Below are 18097 nucleotides of genomic sequence, written 5' to 3'. Positions count from 1 at the left end.
GGAGAAAATGAAAAACAACAATGCAGGTCAGCAAAGGGAGGAACTACCTTAGAGAAAAACCACTCAAAGGAGAAACCAAGCCAACTTAAAAACCAAAAATAAGCCAATGACTGGGAATACAAATCATATCTCAATCATAACCCTGAATGTTAATGGCCTAAACTCATCAATCAAAAGACATAGACTGGCAGAATGGATTAAAAGGAAAGACCCAACAATATGCTGCCTGCAAGAGACTCATCTCATAGAAAAAGACATCCACAGACTAAAGATGAAAGATGGGAAAAAACCTACCATGCACATGGACTCAGTAAAAAAGTGGGAGTTTCCATCCTTATATCAGATAAAATGGACTTCAAGCCAAAGTTAGTCAGAAGGGATACAGAAAGACATTTTATACTGCTTAAGGGAACCATAAATCAGGAAGACATAATGATAGTAAATATTTATGCCCCAAACAATGGTGCATCCCTGTACATCAAACAAATCCTTCTCAATTTCAGGAATCACATAGACCACAACACAATAATTCTGGGTGACTTTAACGCACCGCTGTCACCACTAGATAGATCTTCCAAACAAAATCCAACCAAAGAGACCATAGAACTCAATAACACAATCAATAACCTAGACTTAATAGACATATGTAGAATATTCCATCCATCAATGAGTGGATTCACTTTCTTCTCAGCAGCACATGGAACCTTCTCAAAAATAGATCATATGTTATGCCACAAGCAGTCCTTAGGAAATGCAAAAAAATAGAGAAACTGCCTTGTGTTCTATCAGATTATAATGGACTGAGAGTAGAAATCAATGACAAAATAAAAAGGAGAAATTACTCCAACACCTGGAGACTAAATAATATGCTATTAAATGAAACATGGATAACAAAAAACATCAGGGAGGAGATTAAAAAATTCTTAGAGGTCAATGAGAATGACGATACAACATATCAAAATCTCTGGGACACTATGAAAGCAGTACTAAGAGGAAAATTCATTGCATGGAATGTATTCCAGAAAAGAATGAAAAGTCAACAACTAAATGATCTAACATTACACCTCAAAGCCCTAGAAAAAGAAGAACAGAATAACAGCAAAAGTAGTAGAAGACAGGAAATAATTAAAATCAGAGCTGAAATCAATGAAATTGGAACAAAAGAAACTATTCAAAAAATTGACAAAACAAAAAGTTGGTTCTTTGAGAAAGTAAACAAAATAGACAAACCCTTAGCCACACTAACAAAGAGAAGGAGAGAGAAAACTCAAATTACTAAAATACATGATGCAAAAGGAAATATCACGACAGACACCACTGAGATACAGAACATAATGAGAAGCTACTTTGAAAATCTGTATTCCAACAAAATAGAAACTACTGAAGACATTGACAAATTTCTAGAGACATACGCTCCTCCCAAACTGAACCAGGAGGACATACACAATTTAAACAGATTAATATCAAGCAATGAAATAGAAGAAGCCATTAAAAATCTACCATCCAAGAAAAGCCCAGGACCAGACGGATTCTCAGCCAAGTTCTACAAGACCTTCAAAGAAGAACTCATTCCAATACTTCTCAAAGTATTCCAGGAAATAGAAAAGGAGGGTACCCTACTGAACTCATTCTATGAAGCTAATATCACCCTCATACCCAAACCAGGAAAAGACACATCAAGGAAAGAAAATTTAAGACCAATATCCTTGATGAATATAGATGCAAAGATCCTTAATAAAATATTGGCAAACCATATCCAAAAACATATTAAGAAAATTGTGCACCACGATCAAGTGGGGTTCATCCCTGGAATGCAAGGATGGTTCAACATTCATAAATCAATAAATGTAATCCATCATGTCAATAGACTTAAGGATAAGAATCATATGGTTATTTCAATTGACGCAGAAAAAGCGTTAAACAAAATACAACACCCCTTAATGCTTAAAACACTAGAAGAAATAGGGATAGTAGGAACATACCTGAACATTGTAAAGGCTATTTATGCTAAGCCCATGGCCAACATCATTCTTAATGGAGAAAAACTGAAACCATTCCCTTTAAAAATGGGAACAAGACAGGGATGTCCTCTTTCACCACTTCTATTCAACATTGTCCTCGAAACTCTAGCCAGAGCAATTAGGCAGACCAAAGAAATTAGAGGGATACGAATAGAAAAAGAGGAACTTAAGCTGTCACTATTTGCAGATGACATGATTCTATATTTATAGGATCCAAAAACCTCCTCCAGAAAACTTCTAGACCTCATCAATGAATTCAGCAAAATAGCAGGCTATAAGATCAGCACGCATAAATCTAAAGAATTTTTATACTCAAGAGATGAAACGTCTGAAAGGGAAATGAGGAAAACAACTCCATTTGCAATAGCCTAAAAAAAAAATAAAATACTTGGGAATCAATCTAACCAAAGAGGTAAAAGATCTCTACAATGAAAACTTCAAAACATTGAAGAAAGAAATTAAGGAAGACCTTAGAAGATGGAAAGATCTCCCATGTTCTTGGATAGGCGGAATTAATATTGTCAAAATGGCCATACTTCCAAAAGTGCTATACAGATTCAATGCAATTCCAATTAAAATCCCAATGACGTACCTTACAGAAATACAGCAAGCAATCATGAAATTCATCTGGAAGAATAAGAAACCCAGAATAGCTAAAGCAATCTTTAGCAGGAAGAATGAAACAAGGGGTATTGCAATACCAGAGCTTCAACTATACCACAAAGCAATAGTAACAAAAACAGCATGGTTTTGGCACCAAAATAGGTAGATAATGGCACAGAATAGAGGACATGGACACAAACCCAAATAAATACAATTTTCTCATACTAGACAAAGGTGCCAAAAATATGCAATGGAGAAAAGATAGCCTCTTCAACAAATGGTGCTGGGAAAACTGGAAATCCATATGCAACAGAATGGAACTAAACCCCTATCTCTCACCCTGCACAAAAATCAACTCACAATGGATCAAGGACCTTGAAATCAGACCAGAGACCCTGCATCTTATAGAAGAAAAAGTAGGTCCAAATCTTCAACTTGTTGGCTTAGGATCAGACTTCCTTAACAGGACTCCCATAGCACAGGAAATAAAAGCAAGAATCAATAACTGGGATAGATTCAAACTAAATAGCTTTCTCTCAGCAAAGGAAACTATCAGCAATGTGAAGAGAGAGCCTACAGAATGGGAGAATATCTTTGCCACTCATACTTCAGATAGAGCACTAATTTCCAGAATATATAAAGAACTCAAAAAACTCTACACGAAGAATACAAACAACCCAATCAACAAATGGGCTAAGGATATGAACAGACACTTCACAGAAGAAGATCTACAAGCAATCAACAAACATATGAAAAAATGTTCACCATCTTTAGTAATAAGAGAAATGCAAATCAAAAGTACACTAAGATTCCATCTCACCCTAATTAGAATGGCGATTATCAAGAATACAAGCAACAATAGGTGTTGGAGAGGATGTGGAGAAAAAGGTACACTCATACATTGCTGGTGGGGCTGCAAATTAGTGCAGCCACTCTGGAAAGCAGTGTGGACATTCCTTAGAAAACTTGGAATGGACCTACCATTTGACCCAGCTATCCCACTCCTTGGCCTATACCCAAAGGACTTAAAATCAGCATACTACAGAGATACAGCCACAGCAATGTTCATAGCTGCTCAATTCACAATAGCCAGACTGTGGAACCAACCTAGATGCCCTTCAATTGATGAATGGATAAAGAAACTGTGGTATATATATACCATGGAATATTACTCAGCTGTAAAGAAGAATAAAATTATGGCATTTGCAGGCAAATGGATGAAATTGGAGAATATCATGTTAAGTGAGATAAGCCAATCTCAAAAATCTAAAAGACGAATGATCTCACTGATAAGCGAATGATGACACATAACGGAGGGTGGGAGGGGGGCAAGAATGGAGGAAGGAAGGACTGTATAGAGGGAAAAGAGAGGTGGGAGGGGTGGGGGGGAAGGAAAAAATAACAGAATGAATCAAACATCATTACTCTATGTAAATGTATGAATATGCAAATGGTATGCTGTTACTCCATGTACAAACAGAAACAACATGTATCCCATTTGTTTACAATAAAAATAAATTAAAAAAAAAGTAAATCTAAAAAAAAAAAAATTGAAGATCTTGAGACAGACTCAGTGGACAGAATCCCCTGCCCCATGGAAAAATGTTCCAGATTCTAAATTAAGGACTTCATTATTAATGGCATTATTACTGTGTTATGATTGTTAAACAAAATTTCTTACTGTTTTTTAAAATCAGGGATTCTAGCATTGCATGTTTCCCACCTCGGATTTCAAGGGAGAGTTTGTCTACTGTTTCCCCAGGGAAGCCTGTGGTTAATGATGTGCTCCTTTACACTGCTGGTAGCCAGGGACCAGAAAACAGAGGAGGCACACTGACTGGTCCTGGGATTAGGGCCTCATTAATGCAGCCCTGACAGCATGTCCATCAACAGTCCTAAGTGCGGAGGATTAACCTGAAGCCCAGTGGCTCCACCTCCAGAGAAAATGTGGGCCTAATGGTATAAATCAAGTCAGTTTTTGAATTCAATATTCTAAAAAGAAGTGCTCTTGGAAAAGAACACATTTCTATGAGTGTCGACGTATTTATTAAAGTAGCCCCTGAGAAATAGAAATAAAAATGTAGATATCATTGAAAAAAAAAAAGAAGAAATTGTAAATTAAATTTGTAAATTTTCAAAATGTTTTGCTCTTGAGTTTGGACTAGAATGAATCCAGAATTTGGTGTTGCTGACCAGAAATAAGCATTACAAAATGAAATATTTGTATCAGCAAATTTCTTTTAAATATCAGGAAATTAAATTGAATTATTTTAGAAAGGGGAAAAAAATCTATGTTTCCATAGACAGGAAGATAACAAAATCAAGTTCTGACATTTCTCTGTCTTCTGTGGATTTGCTGAAGAGTCTGGAGCAAACCACATTAAGAAGAAAAGATACTTATACAGATCAACCCATGGAATAGGACAAATCACAGAGCCACTGAAATTTTCTGCGCTTATTTCTCAGAGTTTTGTGAGATTTAAGTGAGATTGTGTAAATCTGTTACAAGGTACAGTTGGTAAGTGCCCACTTAGGAATTGTGCTATGGGAAACTTGATTATAAACATACTGGGGATGGCTCCAAATGACATTTTTTTCAGTGATCTAAATGCCAGGGACAAAGGAATATGATGTAAGCTTAAGGAGTGGGACAATTTATGGTTTACTTTGGAAAGAAGATCTGGAAAAAAAATGAGAACTGTTGGCTCGATATTATAGTAATACTGCTAAGCAAGCCAGGAAGAAAGTCCATTAAGTTGTATTTAAAAAGAAGTAATCACTTGAGATAGCATAACTGTGTAATTAAAGACAGATAACAGGAGTATAAATCAACTGAGGGACTATGGAGCAAGTGAGGGAATGGTCAGGATAGATCCAGTTGTGAGATGGATGGCAGCCAGGAGAGGCCAAAATAATCAAGCACCTGCCCAGAGCCCCCACCTGGGGGTGGAGGGAGATTACTGCCACATAATGAAAGGCAGGCACCTGAAGCCAGAGGAAGTCATATTTAGAGAACAAGACCACTTCAGTACCTTGGGGAAGGTTTTGAAGGAACAGCTTTCTGTTTCGCTTGTTATATGGCAGTACAGGGTGTTTACCTATCAACCAGGGCCAATTTCGCCTCCCAGGAGACACTTGGCAGCATCTGAAGACATTTTTTGCTACTAGGATCTAGAGGGTGGGATACTGCTCAGCATTCTGCAGTGCCCAGAGCAGCCCCACAGCAAAGAGTCATCCAGCCCAAATGGCATCAGTGACAAGGCTGAGCAAGCCTGGCCTGGACACAGAACAAGCGAAGCAAGTGCAGAAGAAAAATGAGACCAAAGGACATGCAAAGCCTCCTGCCACAGGGCTTGAGGAATAACTCTCAGCTTAATACCCAAGGGGTAAATAAGAAGGAATGTTCAAAAGATAGTAATGGAAACTACAAAGAAGGGCAAGGAGATAACATAGCTAACTGATTTAAATATTAAAAATTCTAGCCTGGATGACATCAGTCATCGTCTTCATCATGTTATTAAGCAAAAGGTCCCTCACAAGCTCTCTCCTGCCCTCACCGTGGCCTGACCCAGTCAATATTTACTGGACAAATCAAACTAAGTTTGTATTTACTTAATCCAAACATCAATATAACTTAAAATATTTATCCTACCATGAGCTTAATATGAGCATTTACTCTTAAGAAAATTTGCTTTAAAAGCTTTTTGCGGTGTTAAGTTTCCAAGATAAAATTTGTACTCACACCTAGTGGGGAATTGAACCAGTCAAATCTATTTTCTGGGATTCAGGTTTATTTCATTCCATTACGTGCTACACAAAGGATAGGGATTTTTTTTCACTTTGTGTTTTATCTAGACTCATTGAAAAACTTGGTTTTCATATCAATAATAAAAGTTAATCTCTAATATGGAATTGTCTCTGTAAAAATGCTATTCAGGAGACCCTTCTGCTTTTACCATTTTGACTGAGAATCTGGAAGATTAAGAGACTTAAAGAATAGCAAGTCTCCTAAATCACACATGTGATATGAGGCCAAAAAAACCCCAAGATCACTACCTAGGGATTGAGCACCAAAAATTTATTGGCTTATTGATGTAATAAACTGTGATTTTTGTTGGTGGTGGTGTGTATATTGTCATATATAGGAAGCCCACAATTCATCATAGGTTCCAAAAGTCTGTGGGTCCATTTTTTGAGACTCAGGAGTGCATTTTCCCCACAGAAGCAGGGTAATGGTCACTTGTCCAGACTGGCCTACAGAACTGGATTAAACCCACTGTGTAACTGAACTACTACTCTCACCTCAGGTCTGAGGTTGGGGAGCAAGGGCTGAGGGATTGGAAGCCAAGAAATGGAGAAAATGGAATGCTCCTCCCTTTCTTGGGCACAGGACATGTCTGTACCAACCCTTTAAAACTTAGTTTGTTTTTGGTGCCTTTCCTTTCTCTTTCTTCATACTTCCTCTTCCTAGACCCTTCTTCTCTTAAACCACTAAGCACCTAGGACCATACTTGCCTGTTCGCTTCAAAATTACCTTCTTTCCTTCAAATCCTATTGAAGCCCTTTCTTCTGTACAGCTCCTTCAATGAGATGCTATAGAAATTCATTCTGATTTAATAATTTATATTAATAGTGGATGCCTGATAGGAGTCCAATCAACCCAGAATAACATGCATTTTCTTTTCCTTTTTTTAATGTTTAAAATTTATTCCTTTTAGATATATATGACAGTAGAGTGTATTTTGATATATTATACATACATGGAGTATAGGAGTTATACTGGTTGTATACATGCATTTTCTTAAGGAAGATATTTATTAACATAAATAAATTCTTAGAAAATTTAGCATGTCTGAAATTGATGTGAAAATAAAACAAGTAGCAGTGGTGAAGCTATGCCTTAGGGCAGTGGAGTTACTTCCCTGTCCCTGGGATTGGCACCATTACATCGTTTCTGCTTTTGCTGGCTCCTCACTGCCCTGTACCTCTGAGAGCTAAAGCATTTTGTACAAACTTAAGACATTTCTACAAATGCTCCTGTGATGGGAGTCCTGGGTCTCCAGAAGGAGTGGAGAGCCCTTGAGACTGGCATAAAACTATTTGCGTATGTCATTGGAAAGTCAAAGCCTTCTTGTTCTGGGGAGCTCCTTGAATGATGGCATGTTTGCTGTAGGATATGGAAGCTGACCAAACAACTTTAGAGAGGAAAACTCTCCGAAGAGCCATGTACTCAAGAGAGGCCAAAGCCCAAATGGAGGACGAAGATGAAGGTAGGTTGATCCTTTTCTTGTATCTGAAATATGCAAATGAGGTAATAGAATGTGAGGGGTTTACCTTGTCAGTTGATGTGTGAGTTTCTTCATGAGGAATAACAAGCCACTTTGAGGGAGGGGGTGCTAAATCAAATACCTAATGCTAAAAATCAAAAGAATAAGAGTGAAGGAAAGGTGTACATAATCCATCCAAAGGCACTGTGAGGGGCTCCATACAGTGTGTCTTACTTAGATTTGTACCACATGTGACAGAGAACTGAAAGAAAAAGGTAGCAGGTGGTCTATAAGCAGATCTAGACCTTTGTTCAGAAAAAAATGGAATGGTCTAGCATAATAACCAAATCAAAATATTTATTTATGGAATATCAATTCTTCAGAAATGCACAATCAATGGAAAATATGGGAAAGAGTGTTTTGAAGTATCTACATTTGATTCACTCATTCATGATGCTTTCATGGCAGTAAAGCAAGGAAGGATAAGAAAATCAGTCATTTGTTATGCTTCCCTATTCTGGATCCAACATGGGAAGCTGGGGGAAAGGATTCACTGTAAATCTGAATAACAAAATAAAATAATTATATTACCTTGATATTTGCTACCAAAAAAGTGAGGACCACTTCATAAGTCCATATAGCAAATGCATCACCTGTGTAGTTTTACTTACAACTACATTTCAACAAGCCAATTAAGAAGAGGAGAAAATTGAAATTGGAAGCCAGAGAACAGCAGAACATGCTTCCTTTATGTTTCAGATGACTATTCAGTGTTTCAACAGGTGTTCAGGGAGTAAATGAATGAATGAAAAATGAATTCCCCATTTCAGTTTCTAAGATTAAAAAAACAAGTTCTTTTAAAAACATTCATCAGTTTCTGGAATCCTAAACCCATTATTTCTGATGCACTATAAAGTGGAGTTAGGCTGAGTTGTTTTCTCCATCATTCTAGTGGGGAGGCCAATTCTGCTCTGGGCTTGCTGGCTTGATCCATTTTCTTAGATATAAAAAAAACAATATGCTACTTAGGAAAGGAGATGATGTATATTAAAGAGCTGATTATAGTCCCTGTTGCCTACAAGGGTGCTGCTCAGGTCCTATGCCTGTTCAAGTCATCAGGGGGGGAAAAAGGAAATAGTGAGCACCTCCTTTCCTTTAAGGGACTTGGAGTTGCTTCTGCCTCCTATTGGCCAGTTCATTACATGGACAGATTAGGTACTGCAAGAGTAAAGAAATGTCTTCTTGGGCAACCATGGACAACTTGAAATTTTGATTAATGTAGAAAGAGAGTGGATGCTGGAGATAAAGCTAGCAGTGTGCAGATGTTCACCTTTTCAGTCATGCAAACTTCCTTTTCTTTCATCACACAGAGAACACACTTATTGAATACATTCAGTTCAAACATCTCCATATTTGGATCCCTCTGGTTTGATAACCTGTAAACTAGAGACACATCATCTGTCCTTCTGACCCTGTGGAATATGCACAGGATAAGAGTAATGAAAACTGCCCTTGGAGAAGGAAAAGGGGAAACACTATAGCCACTGGACCATACAGATGACCAAATTTTGCTGGTCAAGAAATGCAGAAAGTTCTTGCCCTAGCAATGGAGTCTATTCTTAGGTTAACCTAACTTGGAGTATTCAGGCAGTTTAAATATTTGAAGGAACCCCTTGACCATTATTCTTTGTGGGCCCTAGCTTTATGCTCTGGACACTTCCTCTTTGTCAACTTACCACCATGATCACATCTAAAATGGAACAGAGAAAGCCTGGGTTAGTCTTCCTGGGCTATACAAAGCTTCTGTTTTAAACTTCTAGTCAGTTCGATCTGGAAATCAGCAAATGGTCCCATCTAGACACAGACTTCATGTTTATTTCGTCTTTCATTCATTCATTTTTCACCTATTTTTCTAAATTGCAATATCTTGCTAAACACATTTAACACTTCCGAGACCAATACTTATATTTCTGTAAATTTCGAGGGGAATTTATATAGAGTTTTGTGGTACACAATACAAATTCCATCCTATGGTGTCCATCTAAAGCTAAAACAAATTTCTTTTTTGTGTATGTATATAGAGGAAGAAGAAGAGGAAGATGAGGATGATAACATGTCTACTGTAATGAGGCTCAGGACTAAAATGCCATGGAAAACCTGTTGGTGGTACCTCACTTCTGGAGGATTCTTCTTACTCTTTCTGATGATTTTCTCTAAGCTTTTGAAGCATTCAGTTATTGTGGCTATAGACTATTGGCTGGCTACATGGACATCTGAGTACAATATAAACAATACTGGAAAAGCTGACCAGGTACAATGGGTTGGTTCAGTTCTGCTCTAAATTCTTCAGGGAACTATTGAGATTAACAGGGATGCCATTACATAGATGCTAATAGCCCAAATGTCAGTGGGTTTCTGCAAAGATTTAATAAATTAGTAATTAGAACAGAACCTGAAATAGAATAACATCAATAATGTAAAAATCACATCTATTATTATTACTTTTATTTTTAAAGTTTATCATGAGAAATATTTAAAGATGATGTTTGGATTTGGATTCAAGGAAGTCCTATACACACAAATTTATAGTACTTTTTGTTGTTGTTCTGATGGTATATAAATTTAACTCCCTATTGCAGTGTCTTAGCTAATCATTCTGTGGTTAGGGATGTGAAGAATGAACTCTACAAAAGTAGAAATCTAAGAATATGCTCAAAGCTCAAAACAAACTTTGTGCCTTCATTGACCCTTAAACAACAAAAAAGAAAGAGGGTGAAGGAAATGAGCAGGACCCCTTGACCTGTGGGACTATGGTTGGGGGTGCTGTCCTGGGTCTCCAAAAATTGCTGTCCTTCGACTGTTAAATGTGGGCTAGATAATGATGCCAACCATCTTGTCTGACTTTAACATTTGGTTTTCTAGAAAAAGAAAAACCCAGTTGACTTCCTATGAACTTTTTGTGTCGATTGCTTTCTAGACCTACTACGTGGCTGGATTTAGCATACTTTGTGGAGCAGGTATTTTCCTTTGTCTGGTTACATCTCTCACTGTAGAATGGATGGGTCTCACAGCTGCCAAAAATCTTCACCACAATCTTCTCAATAAGATAATTCTTGGACCAATAAGGTAAAAATGAAGTTATTTTTGCTCCTACAAGCAAAATAAGAAAATACACATTTTTAAATTTAAGTGAAATGTGAAAGTTTGAAGAATTTCTTCAGTTTGAGCAAATGAATAGGACAATGATGTTTCCATGACTCTAAACATCCCTTAGCAGTACTCAGGTTCCAGTTAGGTTAGTATTATCATGTACTTTAATCTGTTCACTGCCTAGGTTCTTCGATACCACTCCCCTGGGACTGATTCTCAATCGCTTTTCAGCTGATACTAATATCATCGACCAGGTGAGTGCCTGAGTTACTTCCAAGTTCAAAAATAAGCTTCTTAGGGTAAGCTAAACAGCACTTTAAGATAAAGCATGATTACTATTAATAGTAAAGAAATGCTAAAATGTAAAGACTATTTACATTCATATAAGTATTATACATGCAAATAATTTATAGCATAAAATATCAGTGGAAAACCTTAATCCGAACTAATTTGTGCATGTAGCAGAGGATACATAAGAACCTGTGTTAACAAGAAGTAGCAAAGAATGAACCAATATTTAAAGTTTTTTTATTATAAAAAGAATTATTTTGATTAATAGTTCAGGGAATGTTCTAAGAACTACAGTTTAGTGGAAGATCCTTAGGTCTCAAGAACTTTGTCTTGAAATTGAAGATACTGATTCAACAGAGAATCATTCCAAGAGCAGAATTCTTAGGATGATTGAGAAAGGAATCCATTAAATCCAGACCTGGCCTGTCTGACATTCCAGAGTGGAACTGGAAACTCACAAATTATACTAGATTTAGAAAAAGAATGCTTGATGCACACAACTGAAAAGAAAGCATGCTGAGACATTTTGAGGGATTCTTGGCATACATGTTGGAAAAGAAAAGACAGACCAATCATTAGTTAAAAGGTGATAAGATTACTTTCTAGAAAATTCAAAATAATTAGCAAAATAAAAAGAAAAACAACTGGAAAGTTCAGCAGAGTATCTGGATAAGACATATCATACAAAGATTGGTAACTTTTTCTGCATACCAATTAATAAACTGTGTGGAAAATAGATTCCATTTATATTAACAAGAAAACCTGGAAACTAGAAATAACCTAACATGAAGAAAAGATACTAGCAATTTCAGAAGTCATTAAATTCTGTGTATGTTATATTCTGTGTATATTCCTTTGTGAGATATCTAAAAACTATAATAAAAAATAATCCATCATTCACAGAAGACAAAATGACCATAAAAAACAGAATGGTAAATTCAAAAATGCTAGCATATGTAGAAATTTAATGTAGAATAAATGTGGTATCTTGAATCAGTAAGAAAAGGATTTATTTTTTGATAAAGTATATTGTATCCACAAGATACAAACCATACACATTTAGAATAAAGATGGCAGTATAAAATCATAAATTATAAAATGAAATATAGATTAATAGTTTTAGAGTCTGGGAGTGAGAAAGATCTTTCTAAGTAAGATCTAAAATTTAGAAACAATAAAAAGACCAGTAGATATGTCTGTGTTTAAAGTTAACTTTTATAGAGCTAAAAGCATCAAAGACAAATTTAAAACGTAAAAACCCAAACACAACCACTCAAAGAACAGAAGCAAGCAACTATAAGAAAATCATTTTAATGTCTTCTTACATACCTAAATAAGTTTTTTTTTTAATACTATGCATCCATTAAAAAGAAATAGATTTATATACACTGTCATGGGAAGATTTGAATCTTTTTGGGCAAAGTAAAACAAGCACCTGAATGAATAAACTTCATAGTATAGTGCCATTTTACACAAAATACCAAGATAAATAAGTAGATGAGTAGATAACTAATCAATGATATATACATAGATAGGTAAATAGATATTCTAAACCAGGGGAAGTGAATGAAGAAATGCTTACAATGAACATGAATGTATACTATTTTGTAACTAACTCTATAACTTAACATTAATATAAATGAATATTCTTGTTGCATTGTAATCAGTGTTTCATTTGAACTAAGATACATTTTTCTTTAAAATGACCTTGTCAATAGCACATTCCTCCAACTCTGGAATCTCTCACTCGCTCAACACTGCTCTGCCTGTCTGCCATTGGGATGATCTCCTATGCCACTCCTGTGTTCCTGGTTGCTCTTGTACCCCTTGGAGTTGCCTTTTATTTTATCCAGAAATACTTTCGAGTTGCCTCTAAGTAAGTCCAATAGTGTTCTCTCATTTTCAAAAGCCTACATATTTGATTTACTGTGAATTACATTTGTTGCTGTGTTTTTTCAAGATAAGGTATGGAATTTAGAATGCAGCAAAATTTTAATGTGCTTATACCTATCCTTAGATGTAGTATAAGTGCTTCTGTACTTGGTTGTCTGAGCCTTATATAACCCTGGATGTACATTAACATGTGGATTGATCTGTTGAGTTCTTGGTTCACAGATGCCAAAATTTTTATCCACTGGTTCTTTTTCTGAACATCACATTGGCAGAAAACCTACTAAATCAAACATAGTCCCCCAAAGTAAGTAATGTAATATTGTATTCCAAAGTGTTGAAAAGGTTAAAAATCTTAAATCATTAAAGTAATGGTGTGAAATACTAGTAGAAGTAAAGAAGACTGAAGGGAGAAATCAGTCATGACTATAAACATAATCATGAATGTCTGACAAGAACGCTATAACTTCAATACATTTGAAAATTTGGGGTTGAATCATTTTACCCACATTTGAATATTCAGCCACATAAATATAGGGTAACCATGACATTTTAAATTCTTGTGTTAATATGGGAGTTTTCATTTGCCAAGATCTTGAATAGTTAATGAAATGTAATATCATTGGTTTTAAAATTTGCAGTTTTACCGTGAAGATTTGCTATAAATAGTATAGGAAAATTTGTTATTTCTAGATCACTTTATTTCAACAAACACTTATTAAGCACTTATTATGTTGCAAATATCTGTGCAAATCCAACATGAGAAAACCTGTTCTCAAAGAAACTTGGTCTCCTCTTAAGATAAAACCTATACAAAGTAATCCTAATATGTGGATTTGTGCTAGAATAAAAGGCATATATTGAGTTTATATAGAAAATTGAAAATATTTAATATGACTTGAGTGCCCAAAAGATGAAGGAAAGTAGGGGAAGGTAAACAGAAAAGCAAGGGATTCCAAATGGGAACTTCTGAATATATATAACAGCTCATATTTTAAAATATATATATAATCACGTCTCCCCTGTGCTATGAACAAGGGTCCTTTAAATATCAGGGGTCCATATTGAAAAGAAAAAAATTTTTTCATCCCCTTTCTTTTCTTTTCTTTTTTTTTTTTTTTTTCTTTTTTTGTGGTAGCAGATTCAGACTGAAAGGGAATAGCTAGCGATCAAATTCCCTTTCATTTCCTCTTATGTTGCTGGTGCCGTCTGCAGAAAAGTGTAGTTATTTCATTACTGCTGGCTGTTTTCAAATCCATCACCACTAATAACAAACAAGCATATCTCTTACTTCAACCACATCCTCTTTGGGGACTAGTTTTGCCCTTTTGTAATATAAATTGAATACAAAGTTTAGGTGAATATTCCTAGTCCACTACAAATTTAAATTGTGAATTCTGTTTGTAATCAGTGAGAATAATCTGTTCACACTGTTAGTGACAAAAATACGGAGGGGATGATCATTTTTAAGGAATTCATGTTGATAATGGATCAAACCTCCATTCTTGTTCAACCATTCTGGTGTAAAAGTCTCTGAAAGTTAGCAAAGATGATCACATGATATTAAACCTCACAAACAAGAGGATCCTTCTGGAGTTTGATGCTCTTCAGGACTTACCCATGTGGAAAAGTCCGGAGAACTTAACAGACTATTTTTGTATACATGAAAGAAAATGTAAGTAGGGAGCAACTACTGGAAATGCCATGGGGTTTTGAATACCTAATTCAAAGGTCTAATGGGCAGTTAGTTTTGTTTCTTATAGGAATACAAGATCAAACTGTATCCTCACTTTTTTGATTCCACAAAATACATTGCTATAAACAAAGTTTACTCTGTCCTGTTTTTATTCTCTACTAACCTCAGTGAGGTGACCATCGGTTGCTTGTGTCAGTTGTACCAATAATCATTTGGTTTCATGTTTAAAAATAGGAAACTATTCACATTCCTTCATTTTTGTTCTCCTTCCCTCTTTCTTCCCCTCCCCCTATCCGTAATTTCTGAAGTGAACAAGTTCATTTTAGAAACACCAAATTGAAAAGACTGCATTTGTTTGTGGGATTACACAGGAACCGAGAATGGCCTAATTGTTGAACACTGGGTAACAATGTTTCCCAGTTCAGTTGATTCTGGCAGGTGAATGTTGATGCTGCTTCTCTAATATTCTCTCAACCCTCATGACCTAATGTAGGACAGAAAAAAAGACGAAAAGGAAAAGTGCTTTGAAATAAGTGGTATAGTTTTGTGCCTGTCTTCTAGAAATGCTAGTTTATATGACTTAAAGAAAAGTTGTCAAAAGACACCAAAAACGTTGGAGAAAAGATAGCCTATTCAACAAATGGTGCTGGGAAATCTGGAAATCCATGTGTGGCAAAATGAAACTAAACCCCTATCTCTCTGCACAAAAAATCAACTCAAAGTGGATCAAAGACTTAGGCACTAGAACAGAGACCCTGTCCCTAATAGAAGAAAAAGTAGACCCAGATCTCTACCATATTGGCTTAGGAACTAACTTCTGAACAAGACTCCTAAAGCCCAAGAAGTAAAATCAAGAAGCAATAAATGGGATGGATTCAAACTAAAAGTTTCTTCTCAGCAAAGGAAACAATAACGTGAAGAGAGAGCCTACAGAATGGGAGAAAATCTTTACCACATGCACCTCAGATAGAGCACTAATCTCCAGGCTGTATAAAGAACTCAAAAAACTTAACAACCCCAAAAAATAATCCAATCAATGAATGGACTAAGGAACTAAAGAGACACTTCACAGAAGATATACAGTCGATCAACAAACATGAAAAAATGTTCATCATCTCTAGCAATTAGAGAAATGCAAATCAACACTAAGATTTCATCTCACTCCAGTCAGAATGGCAACTATCAGGAATACAAGCAATAATAAGTGTTGGTGAGAATGTGGGGGAAAAGGTACACTCACACATTATTGGTGGGAATGCAAATTGGTGCAATCATTATGGAAAGCAGTATGGCTATTACTCAGAAAACTTGGAATGGAACCACCGTTCGACCCAGCTATCTCACTCCTTGGTTTATACCCAAAGAACCTAAAGTCAGAATACTACAGTGATGCAGTCACCTGAAATGTATAGTAGCTAAATTCACAATAGCTAAACTGTGGAACAAACCTAGATGCCCTTCAACAGATGAGTGGATAAAGAAAATGTGGTATATATACATGATGGAATATTACTCAGTCTTAAGGAAGAATGAAATTATGCATTTGTAGGTAAATGGATAAAGCTAGAGAATATCATGCTAAGCAAAATAAGCCAAACCCCAAAACCAAAGGACAAATGTTTTCTCTGATAAGTGGATGCTGATCCATAATGGGGGCAGGGAGGAAGAGAATGAAGAAGGAACTATGGATTGGGCAGAGGGGAGTGAGGGTAGGAGTTGGAGTGTGGTGGTGACCAGAGGAAGAAGAAGTTGTGCTCCATTTGTGTACAATGTGTCAAAATGCATTCTACCATCATGTATAACTAATTAGAACATATTTAAAAATATAAAAAAAGAGTAGTTGTCAAGAGCATGCATCTTTATGAAAAAATCAGATTCCAGTAATTCTTTTCAGTGGATACTTTACACACACACAGAAATGTACATGTATATACATGTAGTTCCTTGGAGGAAATCAATAGAAGCTCCATTAAGACAGGGATTCAATTCATTGTGTCCAAAGCCAAACTCCAGATCTCTTTTCACCAAATCTCTCTTTTTTTTTTTCACCCCCTACCCTGATAAATAGCACTATCACTTTTAAGTATGCTAAATCAGAAATAGCCACACCATATTATATTTGACTCTTCTTTACCTTGATACAACTAATTGGTCATTGCAGAATATAAGGCAACTTCTAGTAGGTTATCTCACAGTCTGGACCCCACTCTTTATTTTAAACCTGATCAACATCATATTAATTTAGAATTTTAAAAACATATACAGACTATCCTAATTCTTCCCCACTCACTTATTTTCTTTCATCCTTCACACTATCTCCAAGTTATGTTGATTAAGCATAGCTCTGATCATTGCATCTCTGGACTTCAGTGATTTTTTTTTTTTTTTCCCATCTCATAAGAATTCTCTGCAGTCTAGTCCAGTCTTAAAAGGCCACATCCTTTATAGAGTCATTTCCCACACAGAGCCCCAGGGTATTCTGGGCCCCAGCCAGAACGAACTGGCCAGGTTCCCCAGACTTTTGTACTTGCTCTTGTTATTCCTTTAGCTACAATTCACTTGCCTATTTCATTGAAGTCTTCATTCTTAAGGTTTGACCTAAGTTTCACCTGTCTAAAAAAAAATACCATTCATTTCCTAGGTACCAATTAACTGCTCTTTCCCTGCGTCCCTACAGCAGTTTGCATCAGCTGTTACACAAAGCTGAGAGTTTTGTACAAAACATGCACTCATTATGTATCCATCTTTTTCTTCCTCTATAAAATGTAACAGTTGTTGAAGTTTTTGTTAATCGAGTGCTAGGGGAAATAATTATAATGGCAAACACAAATATAATGACAAAATAACCTTGATTTAGAAGCATATGGTCCTTGAGCCTGGATGCACGGGAAGCTTATTGTGCCCTTCTCCTTCCCAGAGACCTCCAGGAACTTGATGACAGTACTCAGCTCCCTCTGCTTTGCCACTTCTCAGAAACGGCGGAAGGACTCACCACCATCCGGGCCTTTAGGTGAGTAAGCATGTTCACATTGCTGATGAGGCAATTGCATCAGAGACAGGTATTTATCTGCAAATAATACATAATCGTTGACATTTTTTGAATGCCTACTGTGTGCCTGATAGTGAACTAAACCAAAAGTGAGAATAATGTGGCCATAAATTATCAGAATTAAGAGTTT

At 36.2% G+C, this 18097-nt stretch overlaps 1 protein-coding gene across 12 annotated transcripts in view; it reads left to right on the top strand.

Moving 5' to 3' along the window:
* Abcc9 (ATP binding cassette subfamily C member 9) overlaps window positions 1-18097 on the top strand; it is a 137471-nt gene that overhangs the window by 82349 nt on the left and 37025 nt on the right. For all 12 annotated transcript variants that reach the window (XM_047549223.1, XM_047549224.1, XM_047549221.1 and 9 more), the window contains 6 exons: window positions 7798-7894; window positions 9973-10202; window positions 10869-11017; window positions 11226-11295; window positions 13051-13208; window positions 17836-17928. In XM_047549223.1, coding sequence (XP_047405179.1) covers window positions 7798-7894; window positions 9973-10202; window positions 10869-11017; window positions 11226-11295; window positions 13051-13208; window positions 17836-17928 — 797 coding nt within the window. The remainder of the gene's footprint in view (window positions 1-7797; window positions 7895-9972; window positions 10203-10868; window positions 11018-11225; window positions 11296-13050; window positions 13209-17835; window positions 17929-18097) is intronic.

The sequence above is a fragment of the Sciurus carolinensis genome, chromosome 4 (assembly GCF_902686445.1).
Source record: "Sciurus carolinensis chromosome 4, mSciCar1.2, whole genome shotgun sequence".
NCBI lineage: Eukaryota > Metazoa > Chordata > Mammalia > Rodentia > Sciuridae > Sciurus > Sciurus carolinensis.
The sequence above is the reverse complement of the archived record's forward strand: the minus strand, read 5'-3'. Positions and strand labels throughout refer to the sequence as shown.